Genomic DNA, 21,604 nt, shown 5'->3' on the forward strand with positions numbered 1-21,604 from the left:
ATTATATTTTATAAAATATATTAATAAAATAAAATTATATTTTATAAATATTCTATTTATTGAAAAATAACTATATTACATTTATCGAAAAGTAACTATATTGGTATATTTAAAACTAAAAAATTTTTTTTCATTTGTGATAAAATATCTAAAATAAATATTACACTTTAAATGTGTATCATATGTAATATTTTATTACATACATACAATAATATTAAAATAATAATAATATAATATTAATAATCAAAAACTAATTATTATGATGGAATATTATTTTTCATTAAAAATTATAATAATATAACGAATATTATTAGAGAATTTGTATAAATAATTCTTTTATAAAAATATTATTTTTTTTATTTTTTATTATTTCAATAACAACACATCGTTTTTGTAAATAATATAAGTACAATCTAATATTCTCATTGGTCGTTGTCTATTTTCTTAACGATTGTGAATGTTCCGCGCCAATGAAAATATTTGCCGCGTAAAAATTCAAAAATCAATTGACAAATTTGAAAAGAAAATGACTGTTTGTCATAATAGGATGAACGAATAACAAAAGGTGTAATTTCAATTTCCTTCGATAGCAAATCATTGTGGAACGTGGAAAAAGGTCAGCAGCAGGAGTACGATATGGATTTTATCTCGCAACGAAAAGTGGGTCACATCAAAAGCGCCTGTGCGCACGCTTCGATTATCGATTGAAACGTTACGTGCCTTGAGTTCGTACGCTGGATCTCATTTATGTGAATGCAGTGACTGTGGATGTTCGTAGTGTGACTTTCTCGCAGTAGGCCAGTGGCTGACATCTTTCGTTTGTGGTCCGTGTGTGATCGTGAGTTTCGGAAAAATGCGGTGAAATTCAATATACAGCGACGTGCCTTCGCGAAATCGGCCATTTTGATAGTACGTGTTTCGCGAAAACGGATAGAATCACTTTTGGCAGCTACCCTCAACGGTTGTGCGTGAAAGTGGTGGCAGCTCGGTGTCGCCCACAGGACACAGCCGTAAAACTGAAAACGATCGTGTTCTTGGGCTAGTCAGCAAACAGTCTCAACAAAATGGCAGGAAACGCGGGTATGGAACAATTAATTCCGATTGTGAATAAGCTGCAGGATGCCTTCACACAGCTTGGGGTGCACATGCAACTTGATTTACCACAAATCGCAGTAGTAGGTGGTCAGAGTGCAGGAAAAAGTTCTGTTCTTGAAAACTTTGTTGGAAAGTAAGTATTTAATGTCCTGTCGTTTCATCGTTTTTCTTTTTTAAAACATTTTCCAATCTTTTGTGAATCAGAAGAATTCAAACGTTTGATTAAAGGCGTGGCGAACTACGCCACATTATAATTTTAATATCCGTCATCAATTATTTCAATTTGAGTATTTCTTTAGGTTAACTATTTTAATCGATCGATCTTGTCATCAAAATTAACTATATCTTTATAATTCGTGGCCGCCTACACAGTGACCTGTCAAATGATTATTCTTTCCCGTTGGTGTAATATTTAACCTTCTACTGAATTGCCTGAAGTATACACATATAACGAAGAAAATTATTAATGCAATTGTTCTCAGTTTAGGTCATTTAATGTTGCTTTCTATTAATTTAGCCTAGAATATATATATATATATATATATATATATATATATATATATATATATATATTATATATTAGGATATATATATTATATTAAGGATATTAATTTCAATACAATTTTATAAATATCATTTATATGTTATATATTAGATTTAATTTTATTATTTTAGAATAATTTTTATTATAATGTAGATAATTAAAATTAATTTATATAATAAAAAAAATGATAAATGATACTTGAATATAAAGGTGTAATATAATTACAACATATATCAATTTTTTTATATTTCAAATTTTAATATTAAAAAAGGAGAAATATTCATTTTATTGTTAAAATTTTTTCTTTTTTACTATATTTCTTTATATAAATTTATGTTATTATATGATATATTTTTTAGTATTTTATAATATTAGATATTATTTATATATATATATATTTTTCTTTTTAGAAAAATACAATATTTTTTTGTTTTCAGGGATTTCTTACCTAGAGGATCTGGTATTGTAACCAGACGACCACTTATCTTACAATTGATTAACAGTACAACTGGTGAGTCATCATAGATAAATAGATTATAAAATTTATATTGAATAAAATATATATTTAAATATAAAGAAATACATATGTATAAGAAATATACATATAAATGTAATATATATAACATGGAAATTTATGAATAACAATTATTTCTAATTATTGATTTTATTAAACATAAAATTGAAGATAATTAAAGAATGTTAAATTGTATAATAATACTTGTTACTGTTTTAATCATTTATATCATATTGTCTTTCTTCTAAGAAATATTAAATTTTAATATAAGTTTTAATAATTTCACATGTTTTGAAGTTTAATGTTACTTATCTATAAGTGTTGTCTATAGAATTATCACATTTCCTGTAACAATGAACTTTTGATAAATAGGAAATCAAGAATATTTTAATTATTTAGAATTTTACATGTCAAAAAAATATAATATTACCATACAATATAAATTATTTTTTATTATAGAATATGCTGAATTTTTACATTGTAAAGGTAAAAAGTTTGTGGATTTTGATGAAGTACGGAAGGAAATCGAAGCAGAAACAGACAGAGTTACAGGCAGTAATAAGGGTATTTCTAACATACCAATAAATTTAAGAGTATATTCACCTAATGGTAATTATAATATTTTATTATATTTTACATAGATTTATATTAATATCTTAATTAAAATATATTTATTTCTATTAGTTTTGAATTTAACATTAATTGATTTACCTGGCCTCACAAAAGTACCAATTGGAGATCAACCAGTAGATATAGAAGCTCAGATTAAAGCTATGATATTTCAGTTTATCAAAAGAGAAAACTGTCTTATATTGGCAGTAACACCAGCAAATACTGATTTAGCAAATAGTGATGCTCTTAAACTTGCTAAAGAAGTAGATCCTCAAGGTATTTGTTTAATTAAATTTGATATTTAATATTAACAAATTCAATGAACTTTTCTTATATTTTTTAATTTTTTTAAGGTGTACGTACAATTGGTGTTATTACAAAGTTAGATCTTATGGATGATGGTACTGATGCAAGAGATATTTTAGAAAACAAATTATTACCTTTGAGACGTGGATATATAGGTGTTGTTAACAGGAGTCAAAAAGATATAGAAGGTCGAAAAGATATAAAAAATGCTCTGGCAGCAGAAAGAAAATTTTTCTTAAGGTATAGATCAATAATAAAGAATAATTGCATTAATAAATTATTTAATAACATTTAAAATATTTCTTTATACATTAGCCATCCATCTTATCGACATCTAGCAGACAGATTAGGAACACCATATTTACAACGTGTATTAAATCAACAATTAACAAATCATATCAGAGATACTTTACCAGCATTAAGAGATAGATTACAAAAACAATTGCTTACATTGGAAAAAGATGTAGAACAATATAAACATTTCAGACCTGATGATCCTGCCATAAAAACTAAAGCTATGTTACAGTAAGTAGTTTCTTAATATGTATTACTATATGTACTTATAATTTTTTCAATTGAAATAACTTTTATTCGATAATAGAAAATAAAATGAGCCTTAATAACAATAATATATAATAATTATATCCTATATAATTTTTTATATCCAATACTAAACATATATCTTCATAAACTTAATAAAATTTCTTTAAAATTAATTATGGGTAGAGGGTCCTGACATTTTAGAATATTTGTTCTTATTTTTCAGATCAATTCAAATATTTATGTAGGTATCATATTTTTGTTCATATGTGTGTATTTGCATGAAAATTTTAATGCATAATGTATTTTTATATAACCAAAGAGTGAAAAATAATAATAATTTCATTAACAAAAAATCTTAATATGTTATTAATGAATCATGTATTATTTAGCTTTACATTACTAAATATCATGACTCTCTGCCCATAGAACTAACATTAAGGTTTAATGTGTATATATTTATTATATATTAATTGAAAGAAAAATATTTTTAAGGATGATACAACAACTTCAGTCAGATTTTGAAAGAACTATAGAAGGTTCAGGATCTGCACAAATCAATACAATGGAGCTTAGTGGAGGTGCAAAAATAAATAGAATATTCCATGAACGTTTTCCATTTGAAATTGTCAAAATGGAATTTGATGAGAAAGAATTAAGAAGAGAAATTGCTTTTGCTATCAGAAATATTCATGGTAAATGATTATTTTAATTTTGATATCATTCTCAGTTTCATTATATATCAAGATAAACAAAAGTTATTATGATTATAAAAATAAGTTTTTAACAATAGTATAATGCCATAGGTATCAGAGTAGGTTTATTTACTCCCGACATGGCCTTTGAGGCAATAGTCAAGAAACAAATCAATAGACTCAAAGAACCTAGTTTAAAATGCGTGGATTTAGTTGTACAGGAACTTAGTAATGTTGTACGCATTTGTACTGATAGGGTGGGTAAATTTATTTTTAATTTAAAAAATTTTAAATAATATTTAATATAATTTTTTTCTTCATATATTAGATGTCACGTTATCCCAGATTGAGAGAAGAAACGGAACGTATTATAACTACTCATATTAGACAACGAGAACAGTTGTGTAAGGAACAATTGATACTCTTGGTCGACTGTGAACTAGCATATATGAACACAAATCATGAAGATTTTATTGGTTTTGCCAAGTAAGTTACCTACATTTTGTTATACATTTTTGTAGCTATTCAGCAAAATCAAAACAAATAATATAATAGAACAGTTTTATTTTTAACAATCGCACATTTAGCGCTATATGTTGCTCTTATTACATTCATGACTGCAGCTATAGATTTTACTATGTTCATATCTACAAAGTTTATTATTTCACATATATAATAAATCTAATAAATCTAAAATATTTCATAAATGTAGTAAATAATATTTTTATTAACATGGAATTATTGTTTATATAAACTACTTTAACATGAAATAATGAAATGATTTTATGTTACATTTATACAATGTTGATAATTAGAAATATAATATAATTATAATTTTTGCTATTAAAGATATAATATTTTTTTAATAACAAATATTGTAATGAAATGTTTTATTTCTAATTATACATGTTGAACTTTTTAAAGCAATTACTTTTCTAAATTGCAGTAATGAATTTTATATTGCATGACTAATGTAAATTCAACACATAGTATAGTTCTCATAATGACAGTGTGCTTTACTAATAAAAAAACTATATTTTCAAAAAGTCTCATTAGTTCCGTTATGATTAATTTAAGCTTTTTATAAAATAAAAAATGATTAAACAAATTCATCAACTATATATACTAGTTATCTTAGTTTGCTTGCAAAATTTTTTTATGCAAATTAAAAATTATATATATTGGTATATATTTAATATTATATCAATATATATAATATTTTTTATACCGTATTTTCCTGAAATATTATAATTCAGAATATAAAAATTTATATTTAATATAACATTTAATAATAGTATTAGTTATACTTACATAACTTATATAATCAGATTTATACGGTATATTTTATTATCAGTGCATGTCTTGCTAAAATCAATCCACATTGCAAGCTTCAAAGTAGCAAATATTCTTAGTTTATTTTGTTCTTTAAAGCTAAAACACACATTTTTAGTATCATTAATAAATAATAAAAGTTATTGCTATTTTCTCTATTTCATATTTATATGTATGACATATTTTGTCATATCTTTTATCACATTAAATTATATTTCACTTATATTTTTTTCTCTTTTTTTTTTTTTTTTTTTCTTTTCTTTTCTTTTCTTTTCTTTTCTTTTCTTTTCTTTTCTCTCTCCGGTATATTTATAATATTTCAATTCTCTTTTTAGACATTTTTTTATTCTCATTATTTGACACTTCAACATATTCAAAATTATGATTCTTAAAGATATTGCGAAAAATAGATTGAAAAAAATATCAAAAATACTGATATTTTTAACAGCTTTAGTTTAATATTTATTATCAAATATATAACATTTTATTTTGCTTTTCAATTTTTTAAATCATATTTTATAAATTATAGAAAGAAATTTATATATAGTTTTCTTTATGTTATATTGTTTAGAATAATTTTTTGAAATAAGAAATAAGAATATTATAACTCTTGTAAAAAATTTTATGTTAGTAAAGGTAAGGCATACTTAATGTAAAAAACTATTTGTGATTAACGATTGTTCTAAATATGTATTTTTTACTTCTTTTACTACTTGCTGTAATAATGAACGTATGTCTTTCCTTGAACTACATGGTATATACACATTTCCTGACATTTGTTTCCATTCATTGATACATTGATTTATACTTCACAATTAAAAAAATTATTTAATTATATCGGCAGCGCGGCAGCCAGTAGCCATAATGCAAGGTAAGAATTATAAAAATACATTGGAACAAAGATTTACACTACATTTTTCTTCCTTTTCTATTATCACGCTCTTGATTTGTTATGCTTATTTTTTATTTAACTTTTTCTAGCTTTCAGTTTTACAAAAAAAAAAAAAAGTCATTAATAAGCAATATTAAATATATTTCCCATATAGTAAAAAATTGAAAGTTATATTTTTCTAGTCTACTTTTTTTTTTCTATTTAATAAAGTCAAAATCTATAAGTTTTTATATTTTATTACTAATTTATTATATAACATCATAAAAAAATTAATACTATTGATACATATATATATATATATATATATATATATATATATATATATATATATATACATGTATATATGTATATATGTCTTAGATTAAGTAAGAATGGCATTTAAAATATAATTTTAATTAATTTACATATTAAAATTTAAAATTTTTTATAAAAATAAAGAAATGAACTATCATAAAACATTGAATGTCATTATAAATAAATCATCACTAAGTTTTCATTGGCTATATTTTTTTACCTAATTTTATATATTGTAGAATAAGAACCATAATTTATCAAAATTTTAAGATTTTGATTTTAATATTTCGTATATAGTTGCACAATTTAAATATGTAAGTAAATAGATCATTCATTGCTACAGTCATCCATGAATACTCCAAATCGTATATATTTCATACAGCAGCATAAGATTTTAGTTTTCATCATTTTTCACATGATTTCACAATATATGTAATATTTGCTTCTGCAATTTTTCATGTGTTATGATCTGCAAAAAATATATACAATGTTGATTAAGTAGGAATAATATTGTGTGTATTACATGTTATAAATAATGTTTGCATATTCAAAATATTTAATTGTAATATCTAAAGCTGTATGAAAAAGTATGTGCATGGAGTTGTTGTGGCTGTATGTTATAATTCTTATATATAAATTGAAGCAATTTAAAAGGTAAACTTGTTTTTTTTTTTTTTTTTTCGACACATGAAAATGTTATTATTAATAAATTATTAATCAAAAAATATATCTTTCATTTATAATTTTCGAATCGTTAATTATAAATAATTATAAATCAAAGATATATTATATATGTAATTATCATCTCTATATTGTCGTTTTGTGACGTTATGTCTCGTTTTCAATATTTTTGTATTATAAACACATATTTTGAAAAATTGAATTATTTAATATTACAGTTTATTTATGGCATACAATTAAATTTGAAGTTATGTGAACGTTTGTGTAAGTTAATATAAAAATTATTGCTAGGTTTTTGTCCCGCTAGATTTTTACACAAACTAACAAATTTTTGTGGCAAGTTGTGACAATGAATTTTGTACATAGGTACCTAAATATTTTTTTCTATTTGACATTTCATTATAAATTATACCTTATGTTGCAGTGCACAACAATCTTCAGAAAATGCTGTTAAATCTGGTCGTCATACATTAGGCAATCAAGTAATACGTAAAGGATACATGTGTATCCATAATCTTGGTATAATGAAAGGTGGCTCAAGAGATTATTGGTTCGTTTTAACGTCGGAGAGTATTTCATGGTTTAAAGATGAAGAAGTAAATATCTTTTAATTATAACATAGCATAGTTCAAAACATGTTACTTATTCAACTTTCATGTATTATTTCTTTATTTAGGAACGTGAGAAGAAATATATGCTACCTTTAGATGGATTGAAATTGCGCGATTTGGAACAAGGATTTATGTCTCGGCGGCATTTGTTTGCTTTATTCAATCCAGAAGGCAGAAATGTTTATAAAGATTACAAACAGCTAGAATTGAGTTGTGAAACTCAAGATGACGTTGATTCATGGAAAGCTTCTTTTCTCAGAGCTGGTGTATATCCTGAAAAATCAACAGAACAAGCAAATGGTGAAGGAGAGGTATGTTTCTCATTATACAATACCTTAAATATGTTATATATATATGCATTTAGTTAAATATATTGCATATATTAAAAAATGATATATTTAGATCCATTGCATTTAAATGTCATTCGTTTTAATAATACTTTTAATAATATGTTTACTTTATTTATATATATACAAGACAATATATAGCTGGCATTACGTTTAAATTTATTCATATAAATCTATGTATTGCTGATATTAATTCTAAGAATGGCATGTATCACGTGTGTACCGATTCTTAATACAACCTCGATAAAAATATATCAATCTATTATATAAATCTTATTTATAAATAATGCATACATAATTCATTAATTTATATATTTTGATTAGAGGAGAAATTTATTTATTATTTATTATTATATTATTATTTTGTTTATTAGAAAAGATTATTTTGGTTTATTTTAGGATAAACCAAAACAACGGTACGAGAAAAACGGTACAGTTAGTACGAAAAATGTAATTAAAATATTTTATTTGATATTACATTTTTAACTGTGTGATGGTGTGATGCATTAAATCGAAAGTAGTTTATTAATGGATTATTCTTAAAATTTTTGATAAATATTTTCATATTATGTGTGTAATTATAATGTGACAGACATAATATCATATAATATGATGTAATAAGGATACTATTAAGATTAATAGTGTTAAGATTTTATTTTAACATTGCAATGCTCATGATTTTATATTAAATATAACGATTGCATTGAAAAAAATTAATTTTTTTTACATTTTTTGAAAATATATTTAATCTAATATATTCTTTCTTAATGTACAAATATAAATAATATATAGTTATTTATATATATGGTTTGCATATTTATCAAAATTATTCTTCAAAAATTAATCAGATTCAATATTGCATTTATTATAATTAAATTTGTTTGCTTCTGATCAACTAGGAAGGATATGAGGTTCGTAAATTTGAAAGAAATTTCGTAGTTTTTTCACATAAAAACACACAACACTTGTACACAAATATAATACCTCCACCTAGCTTTGCTTTTTTAATAATGAATACAATAAAAATATGTGTTGTTTAAGAAGATGTTAATTTTCTGCTAATAAACATTTGAACATAAAATCAATAACACTTTATCGAGTATCGCAATATATTTTTTTTATTTATGTTAATTAAATTTAACGTTAAATATTACTTTTCAACAATATAATACAAGAAATGAATTATTTCTATACTTATAGGGTGGGTCAGAAGCTCAATCATCCATGGATCCTCAACTCGAACGTCAAGTGGAGACTATTAGAAATTTGGTAGATTCATATATGAAAATTGTTACAAAAACAACTCGTGATTTGGTTCCAAAGACAATTATGCTTTTGATTATTAACAATGCAAAAGATTTCATTAATGCAGAATTATTGGCACATCTATATGCAAGTGGTGATCAGGTAAAATATACACGATCTATTTCTAAATTTAATTAATTTGTTTTCACTTATATAACATTTAATATTCTTTTTTTAAATATTATTCAAAATTCCTCATTTACTTCAAGAATAAATGTTTTATATATATATATATATATATATACATATTGTAGGCTTCCATGATGGAAGAATCGCCCGAAGAAGCACAAAAAAGAGAAGAAATGTTACGCATGTATCATGCGTGTAAAGAAGCACTTCGTATTATTGGAGATGTTTCGATGGCAACAGTGTCTACTCCAGTCCCACCACCTGTGAAAAATGATTGGTTAGCATCCGGCGAAAATCCAAGGTAACAATTATGTTATTATTTTCATTGTTGCTTATGCATTTAACTAATTCGGTATCTTTCAATCTTATACTGCCTGCTTTTGCCTCGTACACTTGAACACCGTTGAAACAGTCTTGGGTAAGATTTAATACCTTTATCATATTAAATAAATCTATAAATTTTATAGATTTATATTTATTTATAGATTAAAATATTACAAGTTTTTAAATAATGTTTTTCATTTGTATGTTACACCAACGATACGATGATTATTATTTATTTTACGTATAAATTTGTTACAGGTTATCACCACCATCTCCTGGTGGACCAAGACGTGGAGTGACACAGCCACCCCCTCTTTCTAGTTCTCGAGCTCCACCTCCAGTTCCTACGGGTGGCCGACCAGCGCCGGCTATTCCAAATCGACCTGGACCTGGTGGACCTCCGCCAGCCCGTGCTACACCTGGCCTACCTCCTCCTCTTATACCATCGTAAGTACCAACAATTTCATATAAATTTATTTTTATTTAATTAAAACAGAAGTGTATTTTTTGTATAAATAATATGGAGAACATTTAAAAAAACAAATAATTTGAAACACTCTGTATCATCGAGTATTTTTCGAGTTTCTCACACAAATTTTTCGCACACCAACGTTCTGTCAGTTTGTATTATAAGGTGCCTTGTGTCTTAACAACAAAGTGGAGGTCCTATTTTTTTTTTCTTTTTTTTTATTTTCTTTTTTTTTATTTTATTTTAACTGAATATATTTAAAAAAAAAAAAAAATTCGCAGTTGCTTGTCCTCCATAGCTTTGTGTGATTGTGTGGGGCTTTGGTGCTAACTTCACTTTCTATTGCAGGCGCCGACAATAAGTCTTCGCACTAACTCGCCTATTCGCTATTAATTATATATATTTATATATATATATATACATATATATATATATATATCGATTGCATCTAGTCGGTGTATATTTTACACGAGATACAATTTCCTAATGCTATATGTTTTGTTTGCAAATATTAAATATTATTATCGTCAATTAGAGGTGTGTAATATAAACAGTTATACAAAACATTAAGCGAAACATTTATGAATATATCTATATTAGTTAGGGATTAAAAAGAGATGCTTCCAAAAATTTGCGAGTAAATTTTATCTTCTATTGTTATTGCGTTATATCAAATATCAATAATCTATCCAATTATTTCGCGGTCCAATTATTTCGTAAGAAGAAGACCAAGAGATTCATATTGTCCATATTTTTTTTTTTTTTTTTATCATTTTTTCATTTTATTTCCAAGCAATGTTGCGAAATATCGCACACTGTTGTTTTCAGAATCATTCTAAATAAATCTGTAAACAATATCGATGTAACGAGTTTACACACCTCTAATTAAGAGTTTAAATGTCTACGATACGATTATTAATCGGTATTAGTGAGAAAAGGAAATAATACCTAATAGAAATCATGGTTCATTCGCGGCGTGTGAAAATAAAAAAAGAAAAATAATAGTAATAATAAAAAAAATAGATAAAACAACGTTTGTTTCACTGTAAATTAGTTCAATGGAATTGTACATGATGCCTGTATATACAATTAAGAAAGAATGTTGTAAAATAAATGGTTTTGAGTTTTTATCGCAGGTGGTGGATAAGTATTCATTCGTTTACTAACAGCATGACATTTTCAATTACGAATTGGCCGCACTAATCGAATACACTTGCAATTATCATTCGCAATATTTTCGATCGGTGTAGAAAAAGAAAAAAAGAAAGAAAAACTCGTACGAGAGGATATGATACCGCAAGTATATATGTGATACAAGTAATATTGCAACAGCAAAGCGTTACGTTTGAAAGCTTTTTATGAATATCATTGCTTTTTCGTTTCCTCCATTCGTTTGATGATGATTATAATAGTCGAGCAGGAAAAAAAAAAAAAGAAGAAGAAAATGTTGTCAATTATTCAATTAGGGAAGGATGTGTCGGTGCCTGCATTGAAAATATTCTTTTTTTTCTTTTTTTTTTTTTTTAAACAAACATCACTGTATTTTGTAATTGATCGTTAAATTCGGCCAATTTGGTTTGATGAATTGCATAGTAGAATAACGCGTCTGTCGCTTTTTCGAATCATGCGAGAGGATTACACATGTATATATATATATATATATATATATAGAACGTTATTAGAACATTATTCGAGATTATGCACGATATTGTTAGGTTTAATTTTAATTCATTGTATCGTGCACTATGTATATTATATTAATTCAAATATTGTGATATATATATATATTAATCGAACTCTGTATAGTAATACACATATTGTTAAGGCATTGAAAAACAAATGAGATCTGTAGTAAAAGCTGAGTGTCCGTGGTGTATGTTTAGTCGCGGGGGCGGTCTTCAGCAGAGGGTGACGCAAGCTGCGACGCAGGCCGCTGCTAATGCCGCCGTGAACGAGCTGATGGATGCATTCAAGATCAAGTAAATAGACTCTTGTTGTCTCATAATCCTATTTTTTTTATATATATACATATATATATATGCACACACACATATATACGTATATATATATATATATATATGCGAGATATTTGCCCTTTTAACTACTCATGATGAATTATTAATGGGTAATCTTGTTTAAGTTGCGCTACGTAGATTGGTAGACTGTTCAGGGTTGAGAATGAAAAAAAAACTAATTCGATGTCTCACTGTTTTCCGATAGAGTGTTCCTCGATAACAATGTTTGAGCGTTATAACCAGCTATGTTTTCTTTTTTTTTTTTCTTCTTCTTTTCCCCCCTCCCTTTTTCTTTTTTAATCTTCTTTGCTCTCTCCTCTCTCTCTCTTTCTCTTTCTCTCTTTTGCATGATCCGAGAAATTGGATTAACAGCGATGATGTTGCCTTGCGAGATATAGATGATATAAATATATATATAATACATACGTATTAGAAAAAGAAAAGAAAAGGACGGAGTATCGGGCGCCTATGCGAAGAAAAAAAAAATATATATATATATATATAAACAAGTGTGCAAGGGAATGTGTTCTGTATATTTGTAACACGTGTAATTTGCTTCGTTATATTCCATATGTATATTATTCTTACCTCGTAAAGTAGTCTATTGTTAAAAAAAAAAAAAAAAAAAGAAAAGAAAAAAAAAGGGAAATAAATGTGCTTTCATAAATTAGTAGAGTAACGATCTGTATAGTGTAATTCCAAAAAAAAAAAAAAAGAAGAAAAAAAGAAAAAAAAAAACACGGGAAAATTGTTCGACTCTCGATAATATGATGAGATATGAATGAATTGAAAATTTAAGATTTGATATGAAACAATTTATTGGTGTTTCACTTTTGATGTTGATATCGGACATTCGAAATACGATGATCTTCTCGCTGATAGATATTTAAAGGGGAAAAAAAAAAAAAAAAAAAGAGAGAGATTATGTGTTATCTTCTTTAGATTGACATATTTGTGTCTCCAGTGAATCTATATCCTGGAAAGTCTACCAGAACCCTACAAATGTGATCAAAGGTAGTTTCGATTAGACGAAATTCTATTAAAGCAAAAGCGATGATTGAAAATTCGCGGTGAGAATTCATTTAGATTGCGTAAAAAATTCGTTTTTCATTTCATAATTTGCATATATGATGGAAGAATAAAAAAAGAAAATGTCATGCTGCTGGGAAAAAAAAAAATAAAAAAAAAACGCGAATTCATTGTTCGTTTTATCTCATCGATTAATTTATTCCAATCGGCGATACAAACTGCGTTACACCGAATAAGTTTAAGCATCAAAATTATTAATTGCGCGACGCAATTAATAGAGTTTATTATACACATAAAAACGAATACACAATGTTTCTCTACCTCTTCTAAGAAATCATCGACATTTTGTTTCTTATTCTTAACTTGTTAAAATATTAAAAATATCGTATAAAATTATACATATAAATATATATATATATATATTTAATAGCTAATATCTCTAATGAAATATTAATAACAGAAAAAAAAAACGTGCTCAGACATAGGATGTGATATAGCGTAGACTGCTTCGAGGATTTTGCATGAAAATCCTAAGTCGCGAAAAACCCTTTCTCTCTCTCTGAATAGTCTTAAAAAATAAGAAGAAAAAAAATGATATTAATACCGCATTGGAATAATACATATACATATATATATATATATATATATATTACATACAATATATTAATACAATATATTACAATCGTGTATCGTTACAATGTATAATGAATGTATATCACTGAGCGAACGTTTAGGAGCCACGTTATATATATATATATATATTTCGAGAAGGTATTTGTTGTTTCCTATGCTCCTCGATCGTGCTAAGCAAATTAAATTAATTATACATGTACATAAATAAGGAAAAAGGAATATATGTATATGATATACTTGGTAACATTCTTGTAATTAAATAGTTGCACGAGCTGCGATGTGTTTTCGCGTAACAACGGATTCTTGATGATCCACGAATATCATTGTAAATTCGTAATATTTATATATATATAATTTTAGATAAGATTGTATACGAAAGGAAATTTACGAGGAAACGAATCGTTTGATATTTATTTTTACTTAAATTTTCGCTATTTCATCTTTCGATTTTTATATGCTAATTTCATGCTAACTTCGATAACTATAGCCAATTTGTTAACATCACATTGAAATGAAAGATATTGTATTCATGTTGATACATTGAACGGAATATATAATACATTGATCGTCGTTACAAAACTTCGACGCCATCTGTTGGGTATAAATTGTACCAATATTTACTTGATCGAGCGTAAATTTTTCGAATTTTTATCCGTTTCTACGCATGTTTTTTTTTTTCGTAAATAAACATAGACATTTATTGATATAAATAAATATATCTTTCGACGAAACGTAAAATAAAATCATTATTCGCAATTACGAAAGCAGCGCCACGCAAAAGAGTGATTCGTTGTGTACATTCGCGACCGGTGATGCGTGCAAGATCGAGGACAATGATCAAAGTGCAATTATACGAAGAAGAGAAACAAAAAAACGAAGGGAGAAATTATTTTTCGTTACGGCGAATCGTCGAAGGCGTCCCTTTGAAATTAGATAACGATCGATTAGAAAAGAGTCGACGACATTCTGGATTCGCATTTCTCACGTCACTGTGTCCCTTTCTGTGTGTTTCTTCTCGTATCGCAAAGATATCGGAATTCTGATCGACGTGTAATCCATTCGAAAAGGCCTAACAAATGATACGTTGATAATGTTCACTAATATCGCTCCATCAATATAGATGCATTTATTTATATCATATTTGTTATACGAACCGCCATCTTCCTTTTCTAGAACTTTACTGTGGAACATGTGCGCGTAACATGATCGACGATTTGTTTTAAGGATGATAATTTTCTAAGAAAGAAACGATGCAACAAGAATATTATACGATTTCGTCGAAAGCACATCGTACTCGTGAATCGAATTTATTTCTTCATTTTTTTGTTCATCGACATTGGACACGAACATCTAATTTAAATTATTCGATGGGTACTAATAAATTATTAATTGTGTCGCATACTGTTGCTCTTGATCGTTGAGAAATAAGAAAGATGAACGGAATACACACACATATACAATATAAAGAGAAATTTTCGCGAGCAATCATAAGTGGTATTATTGTAATGTTATTGTACAGATATATATACATATATCCGTATATGTATATATATATATATATGTCTATTGATCACATTGATGCACCGTCATAATCTCGAAATTAAATAGATCCGTATTTATTATTGCGGTTATTATTACAGAGATGATTGTGATTATGATATATTACAATTATAATAAGTACGGTTAAATATTACGAGTATAACAACGTCATTATATATTGTATATTGTGTAAGGTAAAAGAGATATTATATTATTCTTTTCGGTAGCATGTTAATGTGTTCCTTGTTCGGTAGATTGCGAAACTTTTTATTTTGAAAACACCATATACCATACTTTACCGTTATCACTCCCTCGAAACAGATCTTATTGTGAATATTATAAAGAGACCGATAGAGATGTAAGGATAGATGTAATGTATATGCCTTGTATGAGGCGTAGCGTTTCAATAACATTGGGCATATCAAGTAGTAGAAACGTGTGGAGAGAAAGATCGTTCTTCGAATAGTGTCCAGATTTTTCAGTTTTTCAAGTCGATATTTTGGAGGGGGGAGGGGGATTCCACCCTTCGAGATTACATTCCTTTTTTTTTTTTTTTTTTTATTTATTTATAACATTACTTCTTTTTCTTACGATAATAATTAGTGTACATTGATCGGTAAAGTATTTTTTTTTTTTTTTTTAGTAAATACGTGTAATCGTTAAAATTTTCGATGATCGTTATTTTCGTTATTTTAAGCTTCGTGAATATTTCGCGATGTAATTTTCGATTATAAATCGCGTGATTTTTTTCTTTTAATATTTTCACTCTTATGGAGAGAGGGAGGGGGGACGAAGAAAAACATTTCGATAATTGTTAATTGATAATTGTGGATCTTGGGTGGAATCTTTATTTCAAGCGTTACAACGAAAGACGACAAGTAAGGAAACCTTATCATTCCTTGAATCGTGTGGATTTTCTTCGAGAAGCTTCACGATTTTCCGTCTGATGTTTCTTTGCTTTCGTACCGTCAATTAAACGATCGATCGATCCTTTCGTTTTTTCAAAAGGAAAAAAGAAAAAAAAAATGAAAAATGAAAAAAAATCTTTATACCCTTTAAGTTTCACTTTATATATATCGATCCGTGATACACGTTTTACGTATCATGCTTAAAAAAAAAAAAAAAAAAAAAAGAAAGAAAAGAAAAGAAAAGAAAAAAACAAAGATTCTTGAGAACGAATTCCGTGATTCTAAAAAATTCAATGAAAATTGCGATGTCTTAACCACGTTACCATTGCACCATTGTTAGACGCAAAGAGAGAAGAAAATCGTTCGCCACATTTTGCGAAATATAGAACTGTTGCAGTATTACCTAGCATTTAATCGTCCAATCGAGAGGCGAAAAATCTGAACGCGTCTACGTAGTAAAAGTAAAATTAATCTAAAATAGCTTTTCCAAGCTCGAATACGAAGCTTTTTAAAAAAAAAAAATTTCCTTTTGCCTGTGACGGTAAATGCGTTCAGATCATGCGCCATCTACGATCCAGAGAGAGGAAGAGAAGAGAAGAGAAGAGAAGATAAAAAGAGAGAAGAGAATCGCGCAAGGGAAAAGACAGAGAGAACAGATCACAGATGTGACACGCATCCTATTCACGCGACGAGATTATTGTTATATATACATGCTTCCATCTAAAGCCTTAAATATTATAATAGCGAGATTCTAGTTAAAAAGAAAAGAGAGGAGAACTTACCGTGAGACCGACAAGTAACCGAGCGTGATTCTGTGCATTGTATATCGCGGGTCAAGTGTAAAAAGGAAAAAGAAAATACAATCGCACGTGGTGGAAAACGTGGAATTATTACGATGGCAGACGAACGATAGAGATGAATTATGTAATTAACGAAAAGTCGATGGAAACACGATTCCTGGTTCGAATTCGTCGACGAATTGTTTTCACGTTGGTTAAAATTTAGAATTCGGCGTTGCGTTTCGACGAATAACGTAGAATAGTAGAGAAGACTAAGTAACTCGCCATCCATGTGAATTCACCCTTGATAATTTTCATTTTCTCGCGAAAACAACGTTGAAATTAGAGCTTCCTGTGTGCTAGCTTTTTCAATTCTTACCTTATTATAGCGGATTCGTAATAATTATTTTTATACCCGTTATATCTCTGATTTTGATAGAGACAATTTTTTTTCTACTGCGAGAGGAGGTAGAGTTTCGATGTTCATTCTCGAGCGTTTGTTGTAAAAAAAAAAATAAAAAAAAAAAATAAATAAAAAAAAAAAGAAAGAAAAGAAGAAAAAAAACATTTCGTAAATGAAACAAGGGTGAGCATTGACAAGGGGTTACTTAGCGAATTATTCTATATGGATTGTGCACCTCACACGATTCACTATGTTGTAATATTGCGCGACAGGCGCGTGATATATGCATACACTGTTTTATTGCAATATAAATGTGTATATAGGAAATAACATGTTATAGATTCGAGAAAAAAGAAAAATATATATATATATATATATCTTTATAGATATATATATATATATGTATATACACATATATACGTAAAAGAAACGAGAATCCGGAGAGAAGCGTGTGTTGTTATCTCTTTTATTACCGGAAACGCATTTCCGCCGGGGAAATTAGTTTGTCCGGTCAGATAACGTTCGATTTCTGCGGCTGGATAGTGTTTTGATTATTGTATTCCATGTGTTGACTGTCGTTTGATATGTCGACGCAATGTTGTTTTTTTTTTTTTTTTTTTTTTTTTTTTTTTTTTTACGTGTTCCACTAATATCCCTCTGTTGATTTTCGCTTGATTCCATGTACCGTCGCGTGCAAATAACAAGCATTATTTTTAATAGAGAATGTGCGAGATTGTCCTGATTGTCCCCGCACGCTGGAATGCGTATTCGCGTTCTGCGTTTCTTTTTTTTTTTTTTTTTTTTTTTTTTTTTTCTATCACTGTCCCTTCGATCAAACTACCAACGTCTGTCCCTTTAATATATTTAAACCTTAAAAGCATCCAGGATTTTACCTCGTGAAGTATTACGAAGTATTATTATTATTATTATATACATAAAAATTAATTCAATTGTATTTATCTGTGTATCCAAAGGACGTTTGAAAAGATTGCAATTAAATGTTAAGTTCTTCCAATTGAAGATAACGATATCGATGTCGATTTGATAAATTTGAAGAAAGAGACATTATAGAAATATTGTTGTGGAACGAACGTCCTTTTTATACGTTCATTTTTGCATGCGTTTTTTTTTTTTTTTTTTTTTTTTTTTTTTTTTTTGGCTATTGCTTGAGCATGTTGTGCAAATCTTGGACATTTTTTTTTTTTTTTTTTTTTTCTCCTTTTGGCAAATCATTCCATTCCATTTTGCGTTGTATTTATTGTATCATACCGTTCATTCTTCTGTTAATAATTTGTTCGTGTGATTACACAAAAGATTCATTGCGCATCTTTCGTCATTATTTATATTTATCTATTCGTACAATGAAGATAACATGTTCGTTGCACTTTACTTTCCGATATACATTTTCAACAATCACGATCACTTCTCTTATTACTTTTACTTAATATAGAACATATATATACATATATATATATATATATTCTATATTACTATTATATATATTCACATATAAACTATATTCATTCTCATATCATGGCTTGGTGGAATCGAATATTAGCGATAGAATATTAAATTTATTTCCTCGTGCAAATTCCAAAGCAAAATAAATTTAATTGGTCGCCGTGAATAGTTGCGAAGCCCTTCGAATCCGAGGTAAAAAAAAAAGAAAAAGAAAAAGAAAAATTTCGAATATATATAATATATATATATATATATATACACAAATAAAAATCTTGACTCGCATTCGAGGGGCGGGCATTTGAATGTCATTTTAACATTAGTCACGCGCTTTGATTTAATCGAAAAAAAAAAAAAAATCGAATCGTCCCTGATCGAATATCACAATGCTTCGCGAAAAGCATCCGAATACTTAATCACTGTCTATGTTATAGGCGTCCCGTACCCAATATTCCTCCCCGAATTCCCGACAGACCGTACTACGGCCGATTAAACTGAGCTAGTCCATGGAAAGCACACGACACCTGTGCACACTCCACGCCCGAGAGTATTCGAAGAAAGAGTTTCGTTTCCGAAACGAGCCGATGACCGGGGACACGAGCTCAGCGACGAGACGAGAATATGGTGGAAGGCAATGTGATGGTTGTTACCCGACGCATTGACTGATTCGAAAAAAAAGATGATGGGTGAGAGAGAATTCCGGGAGAGAAGTTTCGGGAGAGAATCTTCCCGAGAGAGGAGCGCAGGATTCGCAGCGTCATATTTTTCTTTTTTTTTTTTTTTTCTTTCTTTCTCTCTCTCCAGATCTTCGCCCTCCTTTAATCTTGGCTATGTCTGTTTTTGTACAAAAAGAAAAAAAGAAAAGAAAAAGAAAAAAAAAAGAAAATCTCTGATCTTCGTCGCGTGTCCTTGTGATGAAGAGGAAGGAGTGATGAACGAAGGAAAAGGAGGAGGAATTGATGGACAAGGGGGACGAGGAGGAGGAGGAGGAGGAAACAAGGAGGAACAAGGCTGTGCCACGAAAACAAAAGGGAAGAGAAAGAGGGACCAAGAAATGATGAACAGACCGGAGCAAGGCGAGGGAAAGCGACGTATATATATATATATATATATATATATATATGTATATGTGTGTATATATGTATATGGATGGCTGTGCCTGGTCTGTTATCTCTCGATGGTCGACAGCCGGAGATCCAATCGGTCACTTCTACTTCTTCTTTCTCTTGATATTTCGTCTTCTATGTTATTTATAAATACCGTTTAGAATTACGTGTTTTAGCTGTTAAGTATTAATAGACTCGATGCCGCTCGATGCGCGCGATTAAAGCTGGAGGATTGGTTAAATGTTAAGGAAAAAGGTCTTCCGGCAAGAAGCGACGCAATTGTTATTTTTCGAAATAACCGATTTCGTCCTCTTTCCTTCATTAACGGTTATCAGTATTATAATAAGTATAAGAACCGTAACCGAAATTGCTCGTTCTTGCGATTTATAAAGTCAAAAAATTGATCAAATTAATTTTTATAATAAAATTATTGATCTGCCGTTCATTTTTGTTTGGAATCTTTTTTTTTTTTTCTTTTTTTTATAATGAATAAATTTATAACGAAACCACGTATTATCATATCGGGTTAAGTTTCAAGTTTCGATCGTTAAATGCTTGAACGTTAAATTCTAGATAGCTTTACATACTTGTGCAGAAAAATGTTTTATTAACGTATTCGAATATTAGGGCGATAGGACTCGATGCGATTCGATCGGCCAAAATATTTTTTAAACTAAAGCAATACTGGAGATTTTTCCTAGTTGTAAAGTATTCGTATTCCTTTAGAGGAAAACGTAATTTAATTTAGTGATTGATTGGCGCTTCTTGTCCGAGGACTCGGTAACAAGGTATTGTTCAAATGAGATTCATGGACGACGTAAACGTGCAACCCGATTACCTCGATTTTAGAAAAAACTTACTAGAGCAAAAGAGTACACACGGTTCGCCCTACGATTCATTCGATCGAACGGGTGAACGAAATGCGAGACGATATTCAATCGACCACAGCATTCCAGAAACGCCTGTGTGCAAGCTTGTTTGCGAAACGTATAAAAAAAAAAAAAAAAAAAAATAAAAAAAATTATATATATATATTATATATTT

General features: G+C 28.2%; 1 protein-coding gene across 11 annotated transcripts; it reads left to right on the top strand.

Moving 5' to 3' along the window:
- Positions 1–180: 180 nt before the first annotated feature.
- shi (dynamin-1 shibire) lies at positions 181–21,005 on the top strand. Of its 11 annotated transcripts, none has more exons than XM_086908126.1 (18): positions 181–1,228; positions 2,077–2,150; positions 2,613–2,762; positions 2,838–3,041; positions 3,119–3,311; positions 3,387–3,596; positions 4,107–4,306; positions 4,418–4,563; positions 4,635–4,792; positions 6,483–6,509; positions 7,930–8,101; positions 8,182–8,427; positions 8,863–8,913; positions 9,664–9,870; positions 10,023–10,198; positions 10,480–10,668; positions 12,574–12,669; positions 19,889–20,341. In XM_086908126.1, the coding sequence occupies exons 1-18, from the start codon at positions 1,065–1,067 to the stop codon at positions 19,950–19,952; spliced, it is 2,727 nt and encodes a 908-aa protein (XP_086764252.1). In that variant the 5' UTR covers positions 181–1,064; the 3' UTR covers positions 19,953–20,341. The 11 variants fall into 11 exon arrangements, 10 of the variants coding, with proteins under 10 accessions (XP_086764252.1, XP_086764256.1, XP_086764254.1 ...); XM_086908130.1 differs by having other exon boundaries at positions 10,543–10,668; XM_086908128.1 differs by lacking the exon at positions 8,863–8,913 and adding an exon at positions 9,363–9,374.
- The last annotated feature ends 599 nt before the right edge of the window (positions 21,006–21,604 follow it).

Source organism: Apis florea, unplaced genomic scaffold, assembly GCF_048593485.1.
Source record: "Apis florea isolate Af1SG1 unplaced genomic scaffold, ASM4859348v1 contig_3068_pilon, whole genome shotgun sequence".
Taxonomy (NCBI): Eukaryota; Metazoa; Arthropoda; class Insecta; order Hymenoptera; family Apidae; genus Apis; species Apis florea.